This window comes from Electrona antarctica, assembly GCF_951216825.1.
Source record: "Electrona antarctica genome assembly, chromosome: 2".
NCBI lineage: Eukaryota > Metazoa > Chordata > Actinopteri > Myctophiformes > Myctophidae > Electrona > Electrona antarctica.
The window spans coordinates 8,814,447-8,836,973 of record NC_136807.1 but is presented as its reverse complement, the minus strand read 5'-3'; the positions used below and the strand labels follow the sequence as shown (position 1 = coordinate 8,836,973).

Below are 22,527 nucleotides of genomic sequence, written 5' to 3'. Positions count from 1 at the left end.
ATTATTTCCCCCCCGTTGTGTTTCCATTAACGTTCAGGAAGCTGTCTACCTGCCAGCATAGCTTTTGTTTCAAAGGCCACCGTGGTCCTTTTAAAGTGGCTGTGACGGGGCTCATTACTGTGAAGATGGAGAATTAGCCTCTGCAATATTACCACGGGACATTTTTATCAACAAGATTAGAGGTTTAAGTCGCGTAGCTTAGATGCAGACCCATTTAACTCCGCTGGCCAATCGGGTGGCAGATAGCTGCTGAGACCATCAGATGCTTCAAGGACAAGGTCTCGGTTCAGTAGGTGTGGACACTCCCCAGGGAACAGGACAGGATACCCAGTAGGTTTTGTGTGGACACTCCCCAGGCCACAGGACAGGATACCCTTATCGAACATTTAGGAGGAAGAGGGGAGGTAAGGGCTAGATGTTTGTACACATGACGGTAACTGTGCGTTTGACAGGGAGGGTCTGTATTTAAGATGGTTGTTGTTCGAGCAGTCGAGCACTTAGTCAATTTGTGGGGTTCTTTGTAGTTGAAATGAGACAATAGAGGGGTTCTTTGTAGTTGAAATGAGACAATAGAGGGGTTCTTTGTAGTTGAAATGAGACAATAGAGGGGTTCTTTGTAGTTGAAATGAGACGATAGAGGGGTTCTTTGTAGTTGAAATGAGACTATAGAGGGGTTCTTTGTAGTTGAAATGAGACGATAGAGGGGTTCTTTGTAGTTGAAATGAGACAATAGAGGGGTTCTTTGTAGTTGAAATGAGACAATAGAGGGGTTCTTTGTAGTTGAAATGAGACAATAGAGGGGTTCTTTGTAGTTGAAATGAGACAATAGAGGGGTTCTTTGTAGTTGAAATGAGACAATAGAGGGGTTCTTTGTAGTTGAAATGAGACAATAGAGGGGTTCTTTGTAGTTGAAATGAGACAATAGAGGGGTTCTTTGTAGTTGAAATGAGACAATAGAGGGGTTCTTTGTAGTTGAAATGAGACAATAGAGGGGTTCTTTGTAGTTGAAATGAGACAATAGAGGGGTTCTTTGTAGTTGAAATGAGACAATAGAGGGGTTCTTTGTAGTTGAAATGAGACAATAGAGGGGTTCTTTGTAGTTGAATCAGACGATAGAAAGGACCATGATCTAGTCCATTTGTAGTAGAAACTACTAATGGATTTAAATTTTGGTTGTCATTTAAATAATCTTCAGTCATTTAAAAGTTTCTATTATGTTGATAAAACTAGAAAGGCCTGAGGATGGGCAGTAGTAATGTAAATGCATATTGTAATATTGACTTGCTTGTGATGCAGTCCTCATTTGTACCAATACTTAGATGGACTTGGAATAGTGGATTGATGCCAGTGTTCGGCATCTAATAGATTGATGGCATGTTCGGCATCCGGTTGGATTGATGTCGTGTTCGCAGGCGGTTTGTTTACCATCGGGCCGTCCTTAACAACAACGGACATTCTTCCAAGCCAGGAAGCGACCTGTGTTGCCACACATTTACCCCCAAGCTACACTTTTAGTATTTTGTTTTCCATTTTGTCGCCTTTTGGAGAGTGAAAGTGTCTGGGCTAAGCACGTTGACCAGAGGATTGGGGTCAGCTGGGTGGCCTGCACTGCTTTCAGGATCATCAGCAGGTTTTGTCTTAACCGGATTTGTCTTGGAGGAGCTGAATCAACTGTGTCCCAGGATTACAGGGATGACATTGGTGGAGGAGAATTTAGAGGCCTGTGACCAAAGGGCCAGACTGAGAGCTGAGAACTTTCACTTGAGCACCTTTTGGAAAACAACAAAACCGCTGGTCGAACTACGTGTGGGTTCCGCTCGCACAACGAAGCCCTAGTCGACCTCTTCGACAGTATGTTTTATGCGAGGCTTGTGTGGGTTTTTTTTTGCAACTTGCACGACTGTCAAGGAATGGCTCAGTCGTGGAGAGATATTTGTCTTAAGAGTTTGCTGCTGGTTTGGGAAGGGAGAGAGAAATAATATGTACAGCTTCTTCAAAACGATGGCCCTATAAGACGAGACAATGCTTGTTGTTAATCCATGCTGTAGCATGGGAATTTTAACTGATTTACATATTCAATTTGTTAGATTTATATGCGAATGGACATTCCAATCATCTAAATCGGTTGATATGATTAACCACTTAATCCCTATTTTACAATTCATTGTATTGCACCAAAATACAGAAAATAGCTGATGTACAAACTCACAATGCATTAGTTGATTAGTTGTACCGTGGCTATGTATGCTGACTATGCTCAGGCTATATTTATGTTTAATAAAAAAAATAAAAAAGCTAACTTCAAATGTTGTCCATACAAAATAGCTTTTTTAAATTTAAAATGTATACATGTATTTGTTTTAAAATAGATTACATTGATTAGTTGATTAAGTGTTCTGTGCTGGTAATATCTTTAAACCAATGATTAGTTCTGACTTGTCTGTCTGCACAGTAGGTTAGCCTCGTATTCACGGTACCACTCAATGTTCTCAAATCTGGGTACGCTAAAGGCTCATGCTGTCAGCTGACAATATTTTGAAACATTATATTAACCTGTTCAATGAACAATGTGAATCGGTATGAGAATTCTAACCATGTAAATGATATTGCTGTCAATGCCTGCCCATGCTATCGCCAAAACATCATTAAACAAATTATGACTATGTTTTGCGAAGAAGAAATGTGATTATTTGAATGCTGATATCCAAATTGAGTACTCATGCCCGATAGAAATGTCAGGCTAGCAAGGAGTTCTTGAGCTTTTTAGAAAGTCTTGGCTTTACAGAGCACAATTGCGGGGATACAGTCCTGCAATTTGGAACGCTTGCTATATTACGTTCTAACAAATGTCCAAGAGTTTGTTCATTAACATTAAAGTGAGTGCTTAATATAAATATCTGAGATTTCGGACTCTAGGCCTAACAGCAGTGTTTTGAATGATGTTTTACCTGGGTTCGTAGGCCACTTGCCTGTGTACTACACATTGCCGATAGATTTGAGATAAGTCGTGTGTGAGGTCAGTATATGTTGAGCTCATCCTTCTTCTCTCCTTCTCTCCCCCAGATCAGTAAAGAGTCAAGGCGGCGGAGCGAGGCACACCATTAGCAAAGGAAAATGAGTGAACTCGACGCGCTAAAAAAAGAGGCCGAGACACTCAAGACCCAGATCAAAGTAAGTCATCTTTTGTTTTGTTCATGCTTGCTTTTACCCTTATAAATGCACATGGCACGACTAAGTTGTAGTAAATATGTATTTAAGTACGGTTGAGTTCTAAGCTTGCATAAATTGATTTAGTTATTAAAGGATTCAAGAGCAGTAACAACATCTACGCATGATGCCCACAAATTAAGCAAATTGTTTTTGCATTACAAGTAAAACTACGAATTACTAGGTATAATTTATATATATTTATATTAATGTTTTTGTATGTATAGCGTTACCAAATGCCATAGTGAATAATAGTGTTAACGTGTGGCCTAACCCCCTATGATAACACAAACTATTGTTCATTGACCAGTGATGTGTTCAGAAATATCCAGTTGAATATCTAATGACACTTATTGGAGGAGGTAGGGGAGAAACGAAATTGTAGCTTAAACCCTGATTGGCTAGTCTACTATACATGCTGTATCTCCATGTTTGCCAGGAAAAGACATGGCAATAAAGATATGTTGCTAGGAGATACAGGTATTTACTTTTTTCATTTATTTTATTTATACATATGAATAAATCCTTATATCTAATGGAATAATGCGGCCCCTACTTTCCCCCTAAATCCTTCCATGTTGTCTACTACGTTACTAACCTGCTGATCAATATCCTGACTATACTGTATACCCCACTGGTTCCCAAGCACTAGGTCCGGGACCCATTTGTGGGTCGTGGACACATTTCTATGTGGGTCCATTTATATTTTTGGTTTCCGACATTTAGCTTTTTAATATTTCAAAACATTTACAAAAAAAAACATTCCCCCAAAAAAAGCATGAATTCATGAATCTAAAAACAAATGTTTAAGAAGCGGTGAAAATCGCTGATCAACAGCTTGGCTATGCTGTGAGAAAGTTATTACTAACCTGCTGATCAACAGCTTCGACATAACGCTGCGAAACACTGACCATCTTCAGGCTGTATTGTTGTCGGGTTTCTTTTGTGTGTGCGTGTGCGTGCGTGCGTGTGCGTGCGCGCGCGCCCACCCAGAGCAGATTGTGAACGCACTGCAGTAAGGCGAGGCCTCTTGTTACATATGTCAGGGAGCATCACTCATTTATTGCCTCAGCTGTGTTGAATTCGCTTAGATTTCATTCAGATCAGCATTTATTTTTATGCCGAATGATTTGAAAAGTAAATATTACAGCCTCAAATATCTTAAAACCCGTTTAGATAGTACATACTACTGCCACGGGCGCAGACAAGGCATTTCTGGGGTAAGCGGATACAATATATCAAATCACATCTCCATAGTCGTGTGATAAACACGGAACTGTCCGGTTTCTCGTATTCCTGATTGACTAAGATTGGCATATAAAGTTTGCAGGAGTGGCTCGTTTTGAACATCGTGCCACACATCATGAACGCAGCGTCTAATTGCTGTGAAACACATTTGGCCGATGAAGAAATGCAGAAGAAATGCTACCCTTTTTGCATTGTCCAGGAGGCCTTTTTTTCAAATGTTAGACAGCACTGCTAAATTGACTTGGCATTGTAATGTTCACAGCTTTTAGGGTCACCATCACAGGCCACTTAGTGACCTCTTGATCTGATGTCGATTGGTTGCTAATATCCACATCTAAAGGTGCACAGTAAACAAGTGTACAAAAAGTCCATTTGGTTACTCTCAATTATAAACGGATGAATACCACTGTGTACAGTACATGTATAAGGGACTTGTGAACTCATAATTACACCTGTCAATGTCAAGTTTTAATTGTTTTATCGCAATTAAGAATTCGTTTTGAGGTCCGGAAGTGACGTCCTCGAGAGGTGGCGTCGGTGGCACAGGGCTGATAATTGTCATCAGTGATTAACCCATTCAGAACGGGAACCCCCTTTGGTGTTTTTAGCATTATGTCCCACTTTAGCTATTGAAAAATAGCAGATCTACAAGCTCATAGTGCCGCGCTACGAGCTTGTACGTCTGCTATTTTTGAAAAATCGTGAGCATGTGGCGCAAATTTGGATTATATATTCTTTCAGAGCTGTTTTTAGCATTATGTCCCACTTTAGCTATTGAAAAATAGCAGATCTACAAGCTCATAGTGCCGCGCTACGAGCTTGTACGTCTGCTATTTTTGAAAAATCGTGAGCATGTGGCGCAAATTTGGAATATATATTCTTTCAGAGCGAACATTTTTAACTCAAAGTGGCGGAGGTCCTTGACATGAAATATTTTGAGAACCACTGACATAGAAACATAGGGTTTTTCAGAAAACTGTCAGGATTTAGAAGGCATTTGTAGAATCGATGGAACTAGGCTGACTCCGATGGGACGAGGAAGCCAGTACATGCTAGATGTTCCACGGTGCCAGCCAGGTCCAAACTGACATTTAGGAAGCCAGTACATGCTAGATGTTCCACGGTGCCAGCCAGGTCCAAACTGACATTTTACTTGAGGATTCATTGTCATAAAAAACAATTGTTAATTAATTAATTAAATTGTGTTTTTGGCATTGAACAATGGGGACAATGGAGTAAAATTCATATTTCTGTATGCCTTTTTTAGGTTTGGAAACAAAAATTGCCCAGGGCAGATATGACATGTTGCATCACAATGCGTGTGCATCTGCCATTTCCATTATTTTTTTAAATGTACGACACTGACATGTTTTGAACATAGAAAACGATTATGCTAAATATTTGCGACTATCCCAAATAATTGTGACTAGGCGATTTTGTAATAATTGCCTAGCTATGATGACGCCTGTGCTGAGGTGGTTTTCACACAGATTATGATGTGTTTGTGTCACTGTGTTTTCAGGATGCCAGGAAATCCATGAATGATGCAACCCTCGCTGGGGTAAGATGCCGGAACCGTATTTATTAAATACATTTTTTTAAATGTTTTTTTGTGGCTTTCGCCTTTATTTTAATGAAGACAGTAGGACAGTAGGCTGACAGGAAATGGGGGGGGGGGGGTGACATGCAGTGAGGGCCGTCGGGATCAGGAGTCGAACCCGCGGCACACTGCCAGACTGGATTACCAGCCAAGGTGCCTGGACCGCTGAGCCACGGCCCAGGCCTATTAAATACATTTTGACAGTACGAACAGGTCACATCAGGTCACAATACCATTTTACCATCATCTAAATTCAAGTTTTTACTGTATAAATTAGAGATTCAGTGTTGTATTATAATTATCAAAAGATGTCTGTCTGTCCAAGTGGGGACCATAAATCCCCTGTGTGGTCTCCTATGGGTCATTCTCATGGCTATGAAATATTTTAGAGGCAAGTAACCTTGCCTCTAAAATATTTCATAGCCATGAGAATGAGAAAGACTGAGGTTGAAGTTAGGATTAGGTATTAAGGAGAGGGGTTAGGATTAAAAATGAAAAAGAAAAAAAAGATACAAATTACATAAAAGATTAAAAAAAAAGCTTTTTTAGGTCCCCACAAGGATAAAGAAAATACAAATGTTTGTTTCTGCATGTGGGTGACTTTTAAGGGCCGATTCATACTCCTATTTTACCGCTGTAGGTGCCGAAATGATTTCGGCTCGTCAGAAATGTATTAATTTATTCGGCTCTAAAAGTATGAATCGCGCCTTACACTGAAAAACTACTTGACTTGACATACTGTAACGTAGCCACATTATGTCGAGGCCACTGGGACAGGAGGTCTCTGACTACACTAGGTATGAGGTCTGACTATACACTAGGTATGAGGTCTGACTATACACCAGGTATGAGGTCTGACTATACACCAGGTATGAGGTCTGACTATACACTAGGTATGAGGTCTGACTATACACCAGGTATGAGGTCTGACTATACACTAGGTATGAGGTCTGACTATACACCAGGTATGAGGTCTGACTATACACTAGGTATGAGGTCTGACTATACACTAGGTATGAGGTCTGACTATACACTAGGTATGAGGTCTGACTATATATACACTAGGTATGAGGTCTGACTATACACTAGGTATGAGGTCTGACTATACACTAGGTGCTCCATTTTCGTTACCACTAAACCCCTTATCCCTAAACTTCTTTGCCTTTTTTATTATTTTGAAAAACATTTTGAATAGTTCAACTAGCCAATCTACATTGACACGTTGTGAGCTTGTAGACTGGCCATTTGAACTATTCAAAAATGTTTCGCAAAATAGTAAAAAAAAGGCAAAGAAGTTTAGGGATAAGGGGTTTAGCGGTGACGAAAATGGAGCCCTAGGTCTATGACTTAATTGTTGCCTCAAAGTAATGTTGTCTGTCTCTCCATGTATCCTTCCAGGTCGCATCTGGTGTCGAACCTGTCGGCCGAATTCAGATGAAGACCAGACGGATACTGAAGGGGCATCTGGCTAAAATCTATGCCCTGCACTGGAACACTGACTCAAAGTAATTTCATTCAGGCACAATGTAGCAGGTGTGCTGCTGTCCACAGAGAACATGTTGGCACAAACCAGTCCCCTGGCAAACTGCTTTGACACCTCAGTGTGCGGCAGAGTCTCTCTCATTTAACAAGCCTCACCTTTACCACTGAGCTCACCAATGCTTGCTTAGACCTAGATAACTTAATTTCTCTTCCCCCATTGTAGTGTTTGTGATTTCTGTGTCTCTGAAGGGACCATAACCATGTAAACCCTCGATAGAGGGCATGCGCGTGACATTATCGTCATACCCGGAAGTTATGCGGGAACGCCTACTGAGTGGCAAAAAACAACTACTTTCTGGCCTTGACAGCCCCTACATCCAAACAGAAAAGTCCTATCTGATTGCATTCAACGACATTCTGGGCGGGAAGCCCTTTTGGTGTTTTAAAGGAGCATTCAGTGATTTGGGTGATTTGGAAAACCACCCAGTCCGCCCCAGTAACAAAATGTGCACATGCACGCTCTACAGTGGGGGGAAGTGCAACAGGCCAACAGCATGTGCACCAAGGCCCGCCCCCACTCGATCATGATTGGAGGAAGGCCCCTCTCATCCTGATTGGATGACGGTTTTGCCACCCGCCACCAAAACTGAAACTAGGGTTTTTTGACCCCAGGGGCTCACTGGGGACAGGGAGGAACTCCTTATATGGTCAGCACACTCTATAGTAGGGAGGATTATCCAGAAAAAAAGAAAAAATAAGTGATATTTGAATTAAGTCAAATCACTGAATATACCTTTAAGCATTATGTTATGCTTTAGCTGTTGAAAAATAGCAGATCTACAAGCTCATAGTGCGGCCCCCGAGTGCCGTGCTACAAGCTTATAGATCTGCTATTTTTGGAAAATCATGAGAATGTGGCGCAGATCTTTGTTTATATATCCTTTCAGAGTGAACATTTTGAACTCAAATCTTTGCTTCTGGGCGGGGGCCCTGGAACTACATATTTTCAAATGGGGGTCCGCGGCCAAATACAGATAATTCTGGGGGTCCTTGATGTGAAAAAGGGTGAGCACCACTGACATAGGATCTTCAGAAAATTGTCAGGATTTAGAAGACATTTTTTAGATTCGTCCTCAGGTCTAAATTGGTTAAATGTTAAACTCACTTTGCCACTCGATTTGCCACTCACTTTATGCATGCGCATACCCTCTACACACTGCTTGACCCTCTATACTTGACCTGAGTTGACTTCCATATGTTTTTGAGCGGCGCACACCTCTCTAATGACTGGCTGCGTGTGTCCCTATGCATGTCTGTTTGGAGTATCAAGTATCAACAGCTGCAATATCGCTGGGTGACCTACCTTCAAGTGGCACTGTTGAGCTTCACACTGTGCACTATATAGCTATTACAATCGTACTGTACAGAACCGTACAGAGAGAACAGTACAGAACACCGTACGGTACAGTACAGACTATAGTACAGTACAGTAACTATGCCAATACAAGTATAGTTGCACCGCTCAGTTCACACAGGTGTGAGTTTTTTTTTTCCTCCTACAGAGTCTGGCTAATAAGCCAGACTCAAATCACACTGTCGTGTGGTATTTGAGTCTGGAGATGCTGTGTATGGATCTTGTTTCCCGGGGGGCGGGTTCAAACATTTTCTCTTTGACGCAATTGGTCAGAGCTACTGTCAGTCAAAGGTCTCAAGCATTGAATATCACTGTACCAAAGCCCGCCCATATTGCATTCCGTGTCCCGATTGGCCACACCAGTTCTCTGGTGTAGGAAATGGGCGTACAATTGAGCCTCTCCAGACCGTGATGATGATGAGAGATGCTAGAGTTCATCTTTAGGTCTGTATTGATCCACCTGTCGTGGTGCAGCCAGCCACTCAGAATGCAGGGCAGAAAGAACAGTGATCTATCGGCCCCCTATGTCGTCGCTACTATTTTTAGTACCCTAGTCAGTGACTCCACTTGAATTTGCAGAGACAGAGATTAAACCTATCCTACTGGCAAAAGATAGCCATCTGACCAATGCTGATACCATTAACTACCGCCTACTGTACTCGATGGACTTTAACATGCATCAACAGTTCACCTTTTTCTTTCTTTTTTAACTAAAAGGCTAGGGTTTTCCTGTGTAGACGCTATAGCTTAGCTCAAAGCTAAAGACTAAAACTGACCTTATCAGTGTTTAAAGCTGCTAACATACTTCATATTGGCAGATAATGTTTGTTTTTACTCCCTTAAAATCAAAGTCTTTTAGTAACTTTGAAAGTGTCAAAGACTATATTCAGCGGTTCTAAGATAAACAAAAGAAATATTTTAAATGAAACATTTCCAATCAGTAAATGTAGCCCCCATCGCTGTGCTAATCTAGCAAGGTGAGAGCTAATTAATTCTTCTTCAACGTTATTGGAGTGTGTTTGGAAAGTCAGATAATGCGTTGCAATCTCCGCTAAGCATCTTACTCGGGCAGAAAAAGAGTGGAGCGTGACAGTGGTTCAAGGGAAAACTTTGGCAAACCCGGGGTCAACTGATAGGGCTTGAATTTAGGACAAAGGTCAGGCCCGTTGCAGCAAAATCACTAAATCAGTTGATTTTTTTTACTCATATGCCACATGGTAACAAATGGTCTTTTTCTAAACGCAATGAGTGACAGTTGTCCTCTTAGGAGTAGGACTACTGGTGCTCACCAGACTGCTCCTCTCACCATCCTTGGCCTGTCGAGCATTTCCAGAGCCTTTAACTTCGGACTGAGCTCCTGCACAACGGCTTTTGTTTGCACATCAGGTCTGGGGAGCTGATGATGTAATACTGTGATGCATTTGCTCTCTCATCACAAAACGATGAGATGAGCGATGGGAGCCGCCACACCCCTGTGTGCTGTTCCTTTATGAGATGAGCGATGGGAGCCGCCACACCCCTGTGTGCTGTTCCTTTATGAGATGAGCGATGGGAGCCGCCACACCCCTGTGTGCTGTTCCTTTATGAGATGAGCGATGGGAGCCGCCACACCCCTGTGTGCTGTTCCTTTATGAGATGAGCGATGGGAGCCGCCACACCCCTGTGTGCTGTTCCTTTATGAGATGAGCGATGGGAGCCGCCACACCCCTGTGTGCTGTTCCTTTATGAGATGAGCGATGGGAGCCGCCACACCCCTGTGTGCTGTTCCTCCTGCTCCTCTTCATGTTGGAGGACCCGTCCGTCGCTGTGGTTACTCCCGTTTGATTCGCATATGCATTCGTGAATGCATATTATAAACCTATGTGTGAGCAGGTAGATGCCTGGGGAACATTGACGTAGCAGCTCTTGAGGATACAGGGTTGTGCTTGTGCGTCATTTTGGACTGATGGTGGGATTGGCTAACCAAAACGGCCTGGCCAATCAGCAGCATATATCCCGCCTCTAGCTGCTGCTGATTGGCCAGGCCGTTTTGTGGCCGGGCATCAAGTCTGCCTGAGAGTTCCCAGATGGGAGCAGGAGGGGGAACCCAGTGTACTCTCTGCTGCCCCATCTGGCGGAGTCAGGTTAGGGATTGGCGGCTGTTTGAAGGAAAACTTTAATCGTTGTTGTTGTTGTTTTTTGTCTCATTCAGGCTTATGGTTAGTGCCTCCCAGGATGGCAAACTCATTATTTGGGACACCTACACCACAAACAAGGTAGGAACGGCCATCATTCTGAAAGTAGTAGTTGTACTTGTAGATGTGCCATTTTTGAAAAACCGTGAAAATGTGGCGCAAGTCATTGAATATATGCTTTCAACAGCAAACATTTTTAACTCTTATCTTTGCTTCTGGGGGGGGGGGCTGGAATAACATATTTTCAGATTATTAGATAATTGTTGGGGTCATTGACATGAAATAGTTTGAAAACCACTGATATACTGTAGGTACATAGGTTTTTCAGAAAACTGATGATTTTGAAGACATTTTGTAGTCCTAAATGGGTTAAAACCCATTTTGGAGGAACCCCTTTTGGTGTTAGCATTATGTTATGCTTTAGCTATTGAAAAATAGCAGATCTACAAGCTCATAGCGCGCCACCGAGTGGCGCGCTACAAGCTTGTAGGTCTGCTATTTTTGAAGAATCGAAGAACCACTGACATAGAAACATAGCTTTTTCAGAAAACTGTCAGGATGTAGAAGACATTTTTAGAATCTGATCTCAGGTCAAAATGGGTTAAGGCATCATGTGCCAAACAATGGTATGGTGGGCTTGGTGGGCTTGGTAGGTTTGGTGGGCTTGGTGGGTTTGGTGGGTTTGGTGGGTTTGGTGGGTTTGGTGGGTTTGGTGGGCTTGGTGGGTTTGGTGGGTTTGGTGGGCTTGGTGGGTTTGGTGGGTTTGGTGGGCTTGGTGGGCTTGGTGGGCTTGGTGGGTTTGGTGGGTTTGGTGGGCTTGGTGGGCTTGGTGGGCTTGGTGGGTTTGGTGGGTTTGGTGGGTTTGGTGGGCTTGGTGGGTTTGGTGGGTTTGGTAGGCTTGGTGGGCTTGGTGGGTTTGGTGGGCTTGGTGGGCTTGGTGGGTTTGGTGGGTTTGGTGGGTTTGGTGGGTTTGGTGGGTTTGGTGGGTTTGGTGGGTTTGGTGGGCTTGGTGGGCTTGGTGGGCTTGGTGGGTTTGGTGGGCTTGGTGGGTTTGGTGGGCTTGGTGGGTTTGGTGGGCTTGGTGGGCTTGGTGGGTTTGGTGGGTTTGGTGGGCTTGGTGGGTTTGGTGGGTTTGGTAGGCTTGGTGGGCTTGGTGGGCTTGGTGGGTTTGGTGGGTTTGGTGGGTTTGGTGGGCTTGGTGGGCTTGGTGGGTTTGGTGGGTTTGGTGGGCTTGGTGGGTTTGGTGGGTTTGGTGGGTTTGGTGGGTTTGGTGGGTTTGGTGGGCTTGGTGGGTTTGGTGGGTTTGGTGGGTTTGGTGGGTTTGGTGGGTTTGGTGGGCTTGGTGGGTTTGGTGGGTTTGGTGGGCTTGGTGGGTTTGGTGGGTTTGGTGGGTTTGGTGGGTTTGGTGGGTTTGGTGGGTTTGGTGGGCTTGGTGGGTTTGGTGGGTTTGGTGGGTTTGGTGGGTTTGGTGGGCTTGGTGGGCTTGGTGGGCTTGGTGGGTTTGGTGGGCTTGGTGGGTTTGGTGGGCTTGGTGGGTTTGGTGGGTTTGGTGGGTTTGGTGGGCTTGGTGGGTTTGGTGGGCTTGGTGGGTTTGGTGGGCTTGGTGGGCTTGGTGGGTTTGGTGGGTTTGGTGGGTTTGGTGGGTTTGGTGGGCTTGGTGGGCTTGGTAGGTTTGGTGGGTTTGGTGGGCTTGGTGGGTTTGGTGGGTTTGGTGGGCTTGGTGGGTTTGGTGGGCTTGGTGGGCTTGGTAGGTTTGGTGGGTTTGGTGGGTTTGGTGGGTTTGGTGGGCTTGGTGGGCTTGGTGGGTTTGGTGGGCTTGGTGGGTTTGGTGGGTTTGGTGGGCTTGGTGGGCTTGGTGGGTTTGGTAGGTTTGGTGGGTTTGGTGGGTTTGGTGGGTTTGGTGGGTTTGGTGGGCTTGGTGGGCTTGGTAGGTTTGGTGGGTTTGGTAGGTTTGGTGGGTTTGGTGGGCTTGGTGGGTTTGGTGGGTTTGGTGGTTTTGGTGGGTTTGGTGGGCTTGGTGGGTTTGGTGGGTTTGGTGGGCTTGGTGGGTTTGGTGGGTTTGGTGGATTTGGTGGGTTTGGTGGGTTTGGTGGGTTTGGTGGGCTTGGTGGGTTTGGTGGGTTTGGTGGGTTTGGTGGGTTTGGTGGGCTTGGTGGGCTTGGTGGGCATGGTGGGTTTGGTGGGTTTGGTGGGTTTGGTGGGTTTGGTGGGTTTGGTGGGCTTGGTGGGTTTGGTGGGTTTGGTGGGCTTGGTGGGTTTGGTGGGTTTGGTGGGTTTGGTGGGTTTGGTGGGTTTGGTGGGCTTGGTGGGTTTGGTGGGTTTGGTGGGTTTGGTGGGTTTGGTGGGCTTGGTGGGCTTGGTGGGCTTGGTGGGTTTGGTGGGCTTGGTGGGTTTGGTGGGTTTGGTGGGCTTGGTGGGTTTGGTGGGCTTGGTGGGCTTGGTGGGTTTGGTGGGCTTGGTGGGTTTGGTGGGCTTGGTGGGCCCTTTACTGTGTACTTGTGTACCGATAGTCCGATACCTCAATTTCTGTGTTAGCCGATACCTATACCGAATACCGATACTGAATACCGATACCAGTGTCGTGATTTCAGGTTGTGTTTATAGCTATCTAGCTATATATCTTGTGTTGTGTTTATAGCAGACTCCTCACTCAAATGTGCACTTGCAGTTTGGGCAACTCCAAAGCAAATTCCACATTTCCCAACATTGTATTTACCTGCCATAGTGTCAACCCCTTACCCCTGTGTCGGATCTGTGGTTAGACTGGCATTTTCACCGATACCGATATGACCCGATATGACAAATAAGGGCCGATCCGATACTTTTCCCGATACCGATACAGTATCGGGACATCTCTACTTGAAATGTATACATGTTCTATCTAGAGTTCTAGGCTCTCATTGCATAATCGTTGCTGTCCGGAAGAAACCACCCAATTCCATTTTTGAGGTTTTTTCCTTTTTTTCTTTTTCTTTTTTTCATAAATCAATGCTATTGAACACCCTTTACATCTGTGTGTTGGTTAAAAAAAATTAAACCAATGGAAAGTATTATAAAGTGCTTTGGGTGAAAACCTCCTAAATCCATTGGAGGTGGTTTTTCTTCCAGACACCAGAGCTATCCTATTTTTGTCTTTGGACCAACTACCCAGGGTCCATTTTTTACACAGTTTCACAATGTCTGTCCTGATGAATGTCTAACGACCGAAAAGTCGACCTAATAAAAAATAAATAAAAAATTGCAAGTTCCAGACAGTGTGCGTTGCGCTGCGACGCATTGTGAGCTTGTAGATCGGCCATTTTCAGAATGCAACCAAGTATAAAATCGGCCATTACGACACCATTAACCCTCTTATGGCCACCCTAATTAACAGTGGATTGTGCCTACTACCTGCACTATTCATATGTTTAATTAACAGTGGATTGTGCCTTCTACCTGCACTATTCATATGTTTAATTAACAGTGGATTGTGCCTTCTACCTGCACTATTCATATGTTTAATTAACAGTGGATTGTGCCTCTACCTGCACTATTCATATGTTTAACAGTGGATTGTGCCTTCTACCTGCACTATTCATATGTTTAATTAACAGTGGATTGTGCCTTCTACCTGCACTATTCATATGTTTAATTAACAGTGGAGTGTGCCTTCTACCTGCACTATTCATATGTTTAATTAACAGTGGATTGTGCCTTCTACCTGCACTATTCATATGTTTAATTAACAGTGGATTGTGCCTTCTACCTGCACTATTCATATGTTTAATTAACAGTGGATTGTGCCTTCTACCTGCACTATTCATATGTTTAATTAACAGTGGAGTGTGCCTTCTACCTGCACTATTCATATGTTTAATTAACAGTGGATTGTGCCTTCTACCTGCACTATTCATATGTTTAATTAACAGTGGAGTGTGCCTTCTACCTGCACTATTCATATGTTTAATTAACAGTGGATTGTGCCTTCTACCTGCACTATTCATATGTTTAATTAACAGTGGATTGTGCCTTCTACCTGCACTATTCATATGTTTAATTAACAGTGGATTGTGCCTTCTACCTGCACTATTCATATGTTTAATTAACAGTGGATTGTGCCTTCTACCTGCACTATTCATATGTTTAATTAACAGTGGATTGTGCCTTCTACCTGCACTATTCATATGTTTAATTAACAGTGGATTGTGCCTTCTACCTGCACTATTCATATGTTTAATTAACAGTGGATTGTGCCTTCTACCTGCACTATTCATATGTTTAATTAACAGTGGATTGTGCCTTCTACCTGCACTATTCATATGTTTAATTCATCATTTTAATGCCAATAGAAAAATCTGTGACATACACACTATATCTCATTCTAACACGGTAATCCTATAGTATTAGACACTGAGTCCTGATGGTGGCGGTAACTTCACCATTATGCCGATTTTGACCGAATAGAGGGAATCTGGCGAGGTAATTTCCGGTCAGCTGATCACAACATCCGCTAGCCGTGTTACACAGTCAGATGTCCGGGATGCTAAGCTATCATCGTTTATTTTAATAACTAAGTCAAATTAAGCTCTAATCAAGCCCCAAATATTGCATTTTACGCAGCGATGCACATAAATACTGCACGTGTGTGTGCGAGCGAGAGTGTGCACGCGAGGATTTCGGCCGGTTTTAGGTAGATTACATCGGCCGTTAGCCAAACAAGCTAAAGTTTGCTACATTAAGCCCCCGATTATAGGGAATAAAGCAATTACGTCATTTACGTCAAGGGTAATGAGGGATCTTTTGATTCATTACGTCAATTACGTCAATAGCCATAATACATTTTAAGTTAACTAAATTGTAGATTTAGTCAACTAAAATCACTAAACCCTAAAATATTTCAGATGACTAAAATGTGACTAAAAACTGGGAATTTTATTCCAGAGACTATGACTAAAACTAAATTAAAATTTGCTGTCAAAAACACACACTAGTTGAATTGAAGGATTTAGGATTTGTACCATGTTTAAATAATATTCCATTCCTCCAGATGCACGCCATCCCCCTCAAATCATCCTGGGTAATGACGTGCGCCTACGCACCCTCCGGCAACTTCGTGGCTTGCGGAGGGCTGGACAACCTCTGCTCCATCTACAACCTGAGGGCGGCGGCGGTGCGCGTCACCCGCGAGTTGGAGGGACATTCAGGTGAGCGGGGCGGGCCCAGCTAAGATGTACCAAGATGTGCTTTTGTATAGTCTGAAAACCCATTGAGTAGCCTAGTCTCGCGTTGCCAGACTGTTGCCTCTCGCAATTTCCAAATGCTTCCGTCATACAGTCTGGAGCAATGGAAAAGCTATCATGAGTAAAATATAAAGCCGAAGTGGAGCCTCCTCCCCATTTCACGCAGATTTATCCTAATATAAATAGAAAACATCTAAGAATATATAGCTTGTTGCTTAGAAGAAAAGGAAATAAAAATAAATAAATAAATATTTTCGTGAACGGAAATGGCAGCTTCCTTACTTGGATTTCGGGAGGTGTAGTTCCAGGCTCTATATAGCATTCAGGAGGTGTAGTTCCAGGCTCTATATAGCATTCAGGAGGTGTAGTTCCAGTCTCTATATAGCGTTCAAACTACCCATCGAGTGACCCGTCTTCAACTCATTACCATCAGGTTACCTGTCCTGCGCTCGCTTTATTGATGACACCAAAATCCTCACTACCTCTGGAGACACCAGCTGGTGAGTAGAGAGCACTGCACCCACACTGCTGAGGATGATGCTGCTGCTGGCACTTCACATTTCTACCTTTTTTTGTTTGTGTGAATTCCTACAGTTTGTCCCCAAAGATATACAAAATAATAATAAATATCCAAAGCGCTCAAATTATGAGACCAGTATAGGACACATTATTAGCATCAGCTTGTAATTTTTGCATTTAGTTTTTGTTTTTCATTTAGGTATGCCTAAATGCAACATTTGAATGCAACCTGTAGCAATTAGTGGTTATCGTATTAGCCAGAAACCACCCATTATAAAGATGGAATCCATATTAAACTTTAATGAGCGTAGCCAAAAAAAGACCAAAGCATTCCTTCTGTTGTATTTTGTACAGTAACCAAAGCGACCAAGAAGAGCCATTTTCTTGTAGTTAGTCTTCCTGTCATTTTCTTTTTTTTGGACATCACAATCACATTGTAAGCAATACATCTGCTGGTTGTACAACGATGCAGTGTGTTGGCACAATTGCTAATTTTCACCACCTGTCCACAGGAGATTTTACTAAGAGTGTAGTGGAGGTACTGTAGTAGTAAAAGTACATCATCTGCCTCTGAGATGTAGTGGAGGTACTGTAGTAGTGAAAGTACAACATCTGCCTCTGAGATGTAGTGGAGGTACTGTAGTAGTAAAAGTACAACATCTGCCTCTGAGATGTAGTGGAGGTACTGTAGTAGTAAGAGTACAACATCTGCCTCTGAGATGTAGTGGAGGTACTGTAGTAGTAAAAGTACAGGAAGTAAATACCGGTACGCAAATGAAATACAAATGGCTCAAAATTGTACTTAAGTACAGTACTTACCTAAATGTAGTTGGTTACTTTCCACCACTGACATCATTGTCAGCCCCCCCCCTTCCCTTTTTTTCATAATAACATGTTAACTTCTGAACTGTCCACAGCCTCCATGGTTGAGTGGGGAACATAGAACCTTTTATAGAACCTTTTCTTAGTTATGTGGGGAACATAGAACCTTTTTTGGGGGGCCGGGTGAGCGGGGAACATAGAACCTTTTTTGGGGGGCCGGGTGAGTGGGGAACATAGAACCTTTTTTGGGGGGCCGGGTGAGTGGGGAACATAGAACCTGGGGAACATAGGGATGACCCCCTGGTAACAGCTGTTAGTTACTACCATTCAACCATATCACTGATGTCCCCAATCCCCCCCCCCCCCCCCCCCCCCGCCGCAGTGCTCTGTGGGACATTGAGACCGGCCTTCAGGTGACCACATTCGCCGGCCACATGGGTGACGTCATGAGCCTGGCCATAGGGTCCGACAACAACTGCTTTGTGTCGGCATCGTGCGACATGAGCTGCAAGCTGTGGGACGCCAGAGAAGGAGTGTGCTGTCAGACCTTCACCGGCCACGAGTCGGACATCAACGCCATTGGAGTAAGTCTCCTTTACACCTTTTTGTCACTAGCTTCCACTCGCCATGTGTATAGACACGTGCACACCGTATTGCATTGTCATTCACAGCACAAGTTTCTTGACACTTTTTTTATTTTTCCAGAGATGTTTTTCTAAACTTAATTCAAATTGTGTTTTATGGGTATATATATATATATATATATATATATATATATATATATATATATATATATATATATGTATATATGTATATATATATGTATATGTATGTATATGTTTATTTATATGTATATATATATGTGTATATATATACATCAAAAAGAGAAAAACCTTCCAAGTAAAGGAAGGGACTGCACACTCCAGGGAACAGAGACGGACAACATACTGCATCAGCCACTAGGCCGGCCTAAGGCTCTGGTCAGGCTCTGCCAGTGGGCCTAATCATCCTAAATCCCCTCACCTGTGCAATTTCCAGCCTCTGCCTCAGCCAATTGATTGTCATGGCAACCCCATACCTGACAATTGATTAGCCTACCTAACCAGTCCACTTTTCACAGTCAGTCAGTTTGCCCTCTTCACACACAGGCAGATACAGAGATCTCCATGTGGGACACAGACAGACAGTTAACACCCTGAGCGGCAAGGACGAAGTTCTCCACCCTATCAATTAGTAACGCCCAGCGCTCAGGACAGAGATTGATCAAAAGGACGGAGATTATTGATATCAAAACCGATCGCATCGCTCCACAGGCTGGGAGCGTCTGTTACGCAACAATCGATGTTATTTCCCGGTGGGACGTCATCGAAAATGTCGGTCCGAAATATGTGCAGGTTATCCATGCTTGTAAGCAGATTCTTATTTTTTAACTTTGTCATGAGCTCTGTGAAGGCTTTTTCATAAACCTCGGTCACGGTGGTACTGCAGTGTGTATCAAGTCACTTGCCTGCTTCGCTGTGTCTTTCTCCTTTTTAACTTTCAAACTCACGAAAAAGTATTTGTCCTGGTAGCGAGTTGATCATGGTTGGTTTCAAGGGGACGCTGCTTCAGCTTACTGGGAACCATAGCGCTGTTTGCAAGCTTGTCTCCACAAACGATGCACAGTGGAATCGGATTAGATGTATCCCCAGTAAACGTGAAGCCAAATTTCATGTAGGCTACTCCTCACGTTACAGTCTGGCAGTGGCTTTCTTTGTAGGCGCCCAGGCGGCGCGGGGCTGACGCTGGCGGTGCCGTCGTCAGCCATACATTAGCATGCATTAACATTTCTATGGCCGAGGGTCGTTTTACTGAATGGACGTTGGGCAGCAACAACAACGACGCAACAATGGACGGGGGTTACTTTCACTCAAATCTAACGGCACACCTGGCCATTTCAAACGGCACACTAAAGTGCCGCGGCACATAGGTTGGGAAACACTGAAGTAACGCACCAGTGTTTACTTAACGTAACGCGGAGAGCGCGCCCCACTAGATTCATGACGTGTCGAGTACCAAAAATCAAATGGATGCTTTGCATGACAACAGGTTTAACTGTTTACCTGATGAGTGTTCTCATGCACAGTGTCAAGGCAACACAGCAGTATGGCTCCAGTAGCCTGTTGCTTCTGTGGTGTTCTGTTTGCAATGCATGCAACAAGAATTCTCAAAGATTTCTCCAAACTTAAAGCAAACTTTTTTGTTTCGCTACTGTGCAGTAAAGAAGTAGTCTCATTACTTTGTGTGCGTGTGTGTGTGTGTGCGTGCGTGCGTGCGTGCGTGCGTGTGTGCGTGCGTGCGGCTTTAAGCAACTAGTCGACTATTGAAGAATCTGATCTCAGGTCAAAATGGGTTAAACAACTAGTCAACTAGTAGAAATCACTAGAAGTGAAAGCCCTAGTGTGTGTCTAAAACTCTCATACACTACTAGGCTATCAGCCGTTCTGTGCACACATGCGTGCCCGCTCATAACGCCATTAAAATATTACCATACCATTACACCTCTGATCCGGATTACATTCTCCCAACCTCTCTTCTCCAGTTCTTCCCCAACGGCAACGCTTTTTGCTCGGGCTCGGACGACAACACCTGCCGGCTGTATGACCTGCGTGCCGACCAGGAGATGGTGATCTTCTCCGATAAAAACATCATCGCCGGCATCACCTCGATCTCGTTCTCCAAGAGCGGCCGCCTGCTGTTGGCCGGCTACGACGACTTCAACGCCAATATCTGGGATGTCCTCAAGGGCGACCGTGCAGGTGAGCCACAGGGTCGAAGGGGGGATGGTGGACACGTTTTCAGAACTCTTCACCGTAGGACGGGGCTTACCATCTGATAATTGTGTTACAAGCCCACATGCCCCATGAACTGGGGAGTCATAATTTGAACGGAATAGTGTTTTTATGATATGCGCCCTGGTGTTTGGGTCGTTTTAGAACTGGACGTTCAGTGGGATGTACTTTGTTGTGATACACTAAACCTGGTTTAAATTTAGGACCAGGGGAATTTAGTGAAGGTTTAGTGAGGACCAGGGGAATTTAGTGAAGGTTTTGTGAGGACCAGGGGAATTTAGTGAAGGTTTTGTGAGGACCAGGGGAATTTAATGAAGGTTTTGTGAGGACCGGGGGAATTTAGTGAAGGTTTAGTGAGGACCAGGGGAATTTAGTGAGGACCAGGGGAATTTAGTGAAGGTTTAGTGAGGACGGGGGAATTTAGTGAGGACCAGGGGAATTTAGTGAGGACCGGGGGAATTTAGTGAGGACCAGGGGAATTTAGTGAGGACCAGGGGAATTTAGTGAAGGTTTAGTGAGGACCAGGGGAATTTAGTGAGGACAAGGGGAATTTAGTGAAGGTTTAGTGAGGACCAGGGGAATTTAGTGAGGACCAGGGGAATTTAGTGAAGGTTTAGTGAGGACCAGGGGAATTTAGTGAAGGTTTAGTGAGGACCGGGGTAATTTAATTTAGGTTTAGTGAGGACCAGGGGAATTTAGTGAAGGTTTAGTGAGGACCAGGGGAATTTAGTGAAGGTTTAGTGAGGACCAGGGGAATTTAGTGAAGGTTTAGTGAGGACCAGGGGAATTTAGTGAAGGTTTAGTGAGGACCAGGGGAATTTAATGAAGGTTTAGTGAGGACCAGGGGAATTTAGTGAGGACCAGGGGAATTTAGTGAAGGTTTAGTGAGGACCAGGGGAATTTAGTGAGGACCAGGGGAATTTAGTGAAGGTTTAGTGAGGACCGGGGTAATTTAATGAAGGTTTAGTGAGGACCAGGGGAATTTAGTGAAGGTTTAGTGAGGACCAGGGGAATTTAGTGAAGGTTTAGTGAGGACCAGGGGAATTTAGTGAAGGTTTAGTGAGGACCAGGGGAATTTAGTGAAGGTTTAGTGAGGACCAGGGGAATTTAATGAAGGTTTAGTGAGGACCAGGGGAATGTAGTGAGGACCAGGGGAATTTAGTGAAGGTTTAGTGAGGACCAGGGGAATTTAGTGAGGACCAGGGGAATTTAGTGAAGGTTTAGTGAGGACCAGGGGAATTTAGTGAAGGTTTAGTGAGGACCAGGGGAATTTAGTGAAGGTTTTTGTGAGGACCAGGGGAATTTAGTGAAGGTTTTGTGAGGACCAGGGGAATTTAGTGAAGGTTTTGTGAGGACCAGGGGAATTTAGTGAAGGTTTAGTGAGGAATTTAGTGAAGGTTTTGTGAGGACCAGGGGAATTTAGTGAAGGTTTTGTGAGGACCAGGGGAATTTAGTGAAGGTTTAGTGAGGACCAGGGGAATTTAGTGAAGGTTTAGTGAGGACCAGGGGAATTTAATGAAGGTTTTGTGAGGACCAGGGGAATTTAGTGAAGGTTTAGTGAGGACCAGGGGAATTTAGTGAAGACCAGGGGAATTTAGTGAAGGTTTAGTGAGGACCAGGGGAATTTAGTGAAGGTTTAGTGAGGACCAGGGGAATTTAATGAAGGTTTTGTGAGGACCAGGGGAATTTAGTGAAGGTTTAGTGAGGACCGGAGGAATTTAGTGAAGGTTTAGTGAGGACCGGGGGAATTTAATCGCCACCGAGTGGCGCGCTACGAGCTTGTAGGTCTGCTATTTTTGACAAATCGAAGAACCACTGACATAGAAACACAGCTTTTTCAGAAAAGACATTTTTAGAAATCTGATCTCAGGTCAAAATGGGTTAATGAAGGTTTAGTGAGGACCAGAGAGTGAAGTGTGTAGCACCGAGAAGCACTTGGTTAAGCTTGGTCATGTAAAATATTTATGGAGCTGTACAAATAGATCTAGAAGTGGAAGTAATATTTGAACAG

The 22,527-nt window shown here is 43.9% G+C and overlaps 1 protein-coding gene across 2 annotated transcripts in view; it reads left to right on the top strand.

The window, feature by feature from the left end:
- Window positions 1-265: 265 nt before the first annotated feature.
- LOC306937461 (guanine nucleotide-binding protein G(I)/G(S)/G(T) subunit beta-1-like) overlaps window positions 266-22,527 on the top strand; it is a 28,060-nt gene continuing 5,798 nt past the window's right edge. Inside the window, exons 1-9 of one of the 2 annotated variants that reach the window (XM_079521230.1) lie at window positions 266-401; window positions 3,062-3,171; window positions 5,978-6,016; window positions 7,454-7,560; window positions 11,143-11,206; window positions 16,152-16,308; window positions 16,778-16,844; window positions 18,068-18,269; window positions 20,267-20,483. In XM_079521230.1, coding sequence (XP_079377356.1) covers window positions 3,115-3,171; window positions 5,978-6,016; window positions 7,454-7,560; window positions 11,143-11,206; window positions 16,152-16,308; window positions 16,778-16,844; window positions 18,068-18,269; window positions 20,267-20,483 — 910 coding nt within the window. In that variant the 5' untranslated portion in view covers window positions 266-401; window positions 3,062-3,114. Of the gene's footprint in view, window positions 402-1,800; window positions 1,852-3,061; window positions 3,172-5,977; window positions 6,017-7,453; window positions 7,561-11,142; window positions 11,207-16,151; window positions 16,309-16,777; window positions 16,845-18,067; window positions 18,270-20,266; window positions 20,484-22,527 lie in introns of those variants that run through there. The other variant, XM_079521229.1, reaches the window with a different exon arrangement.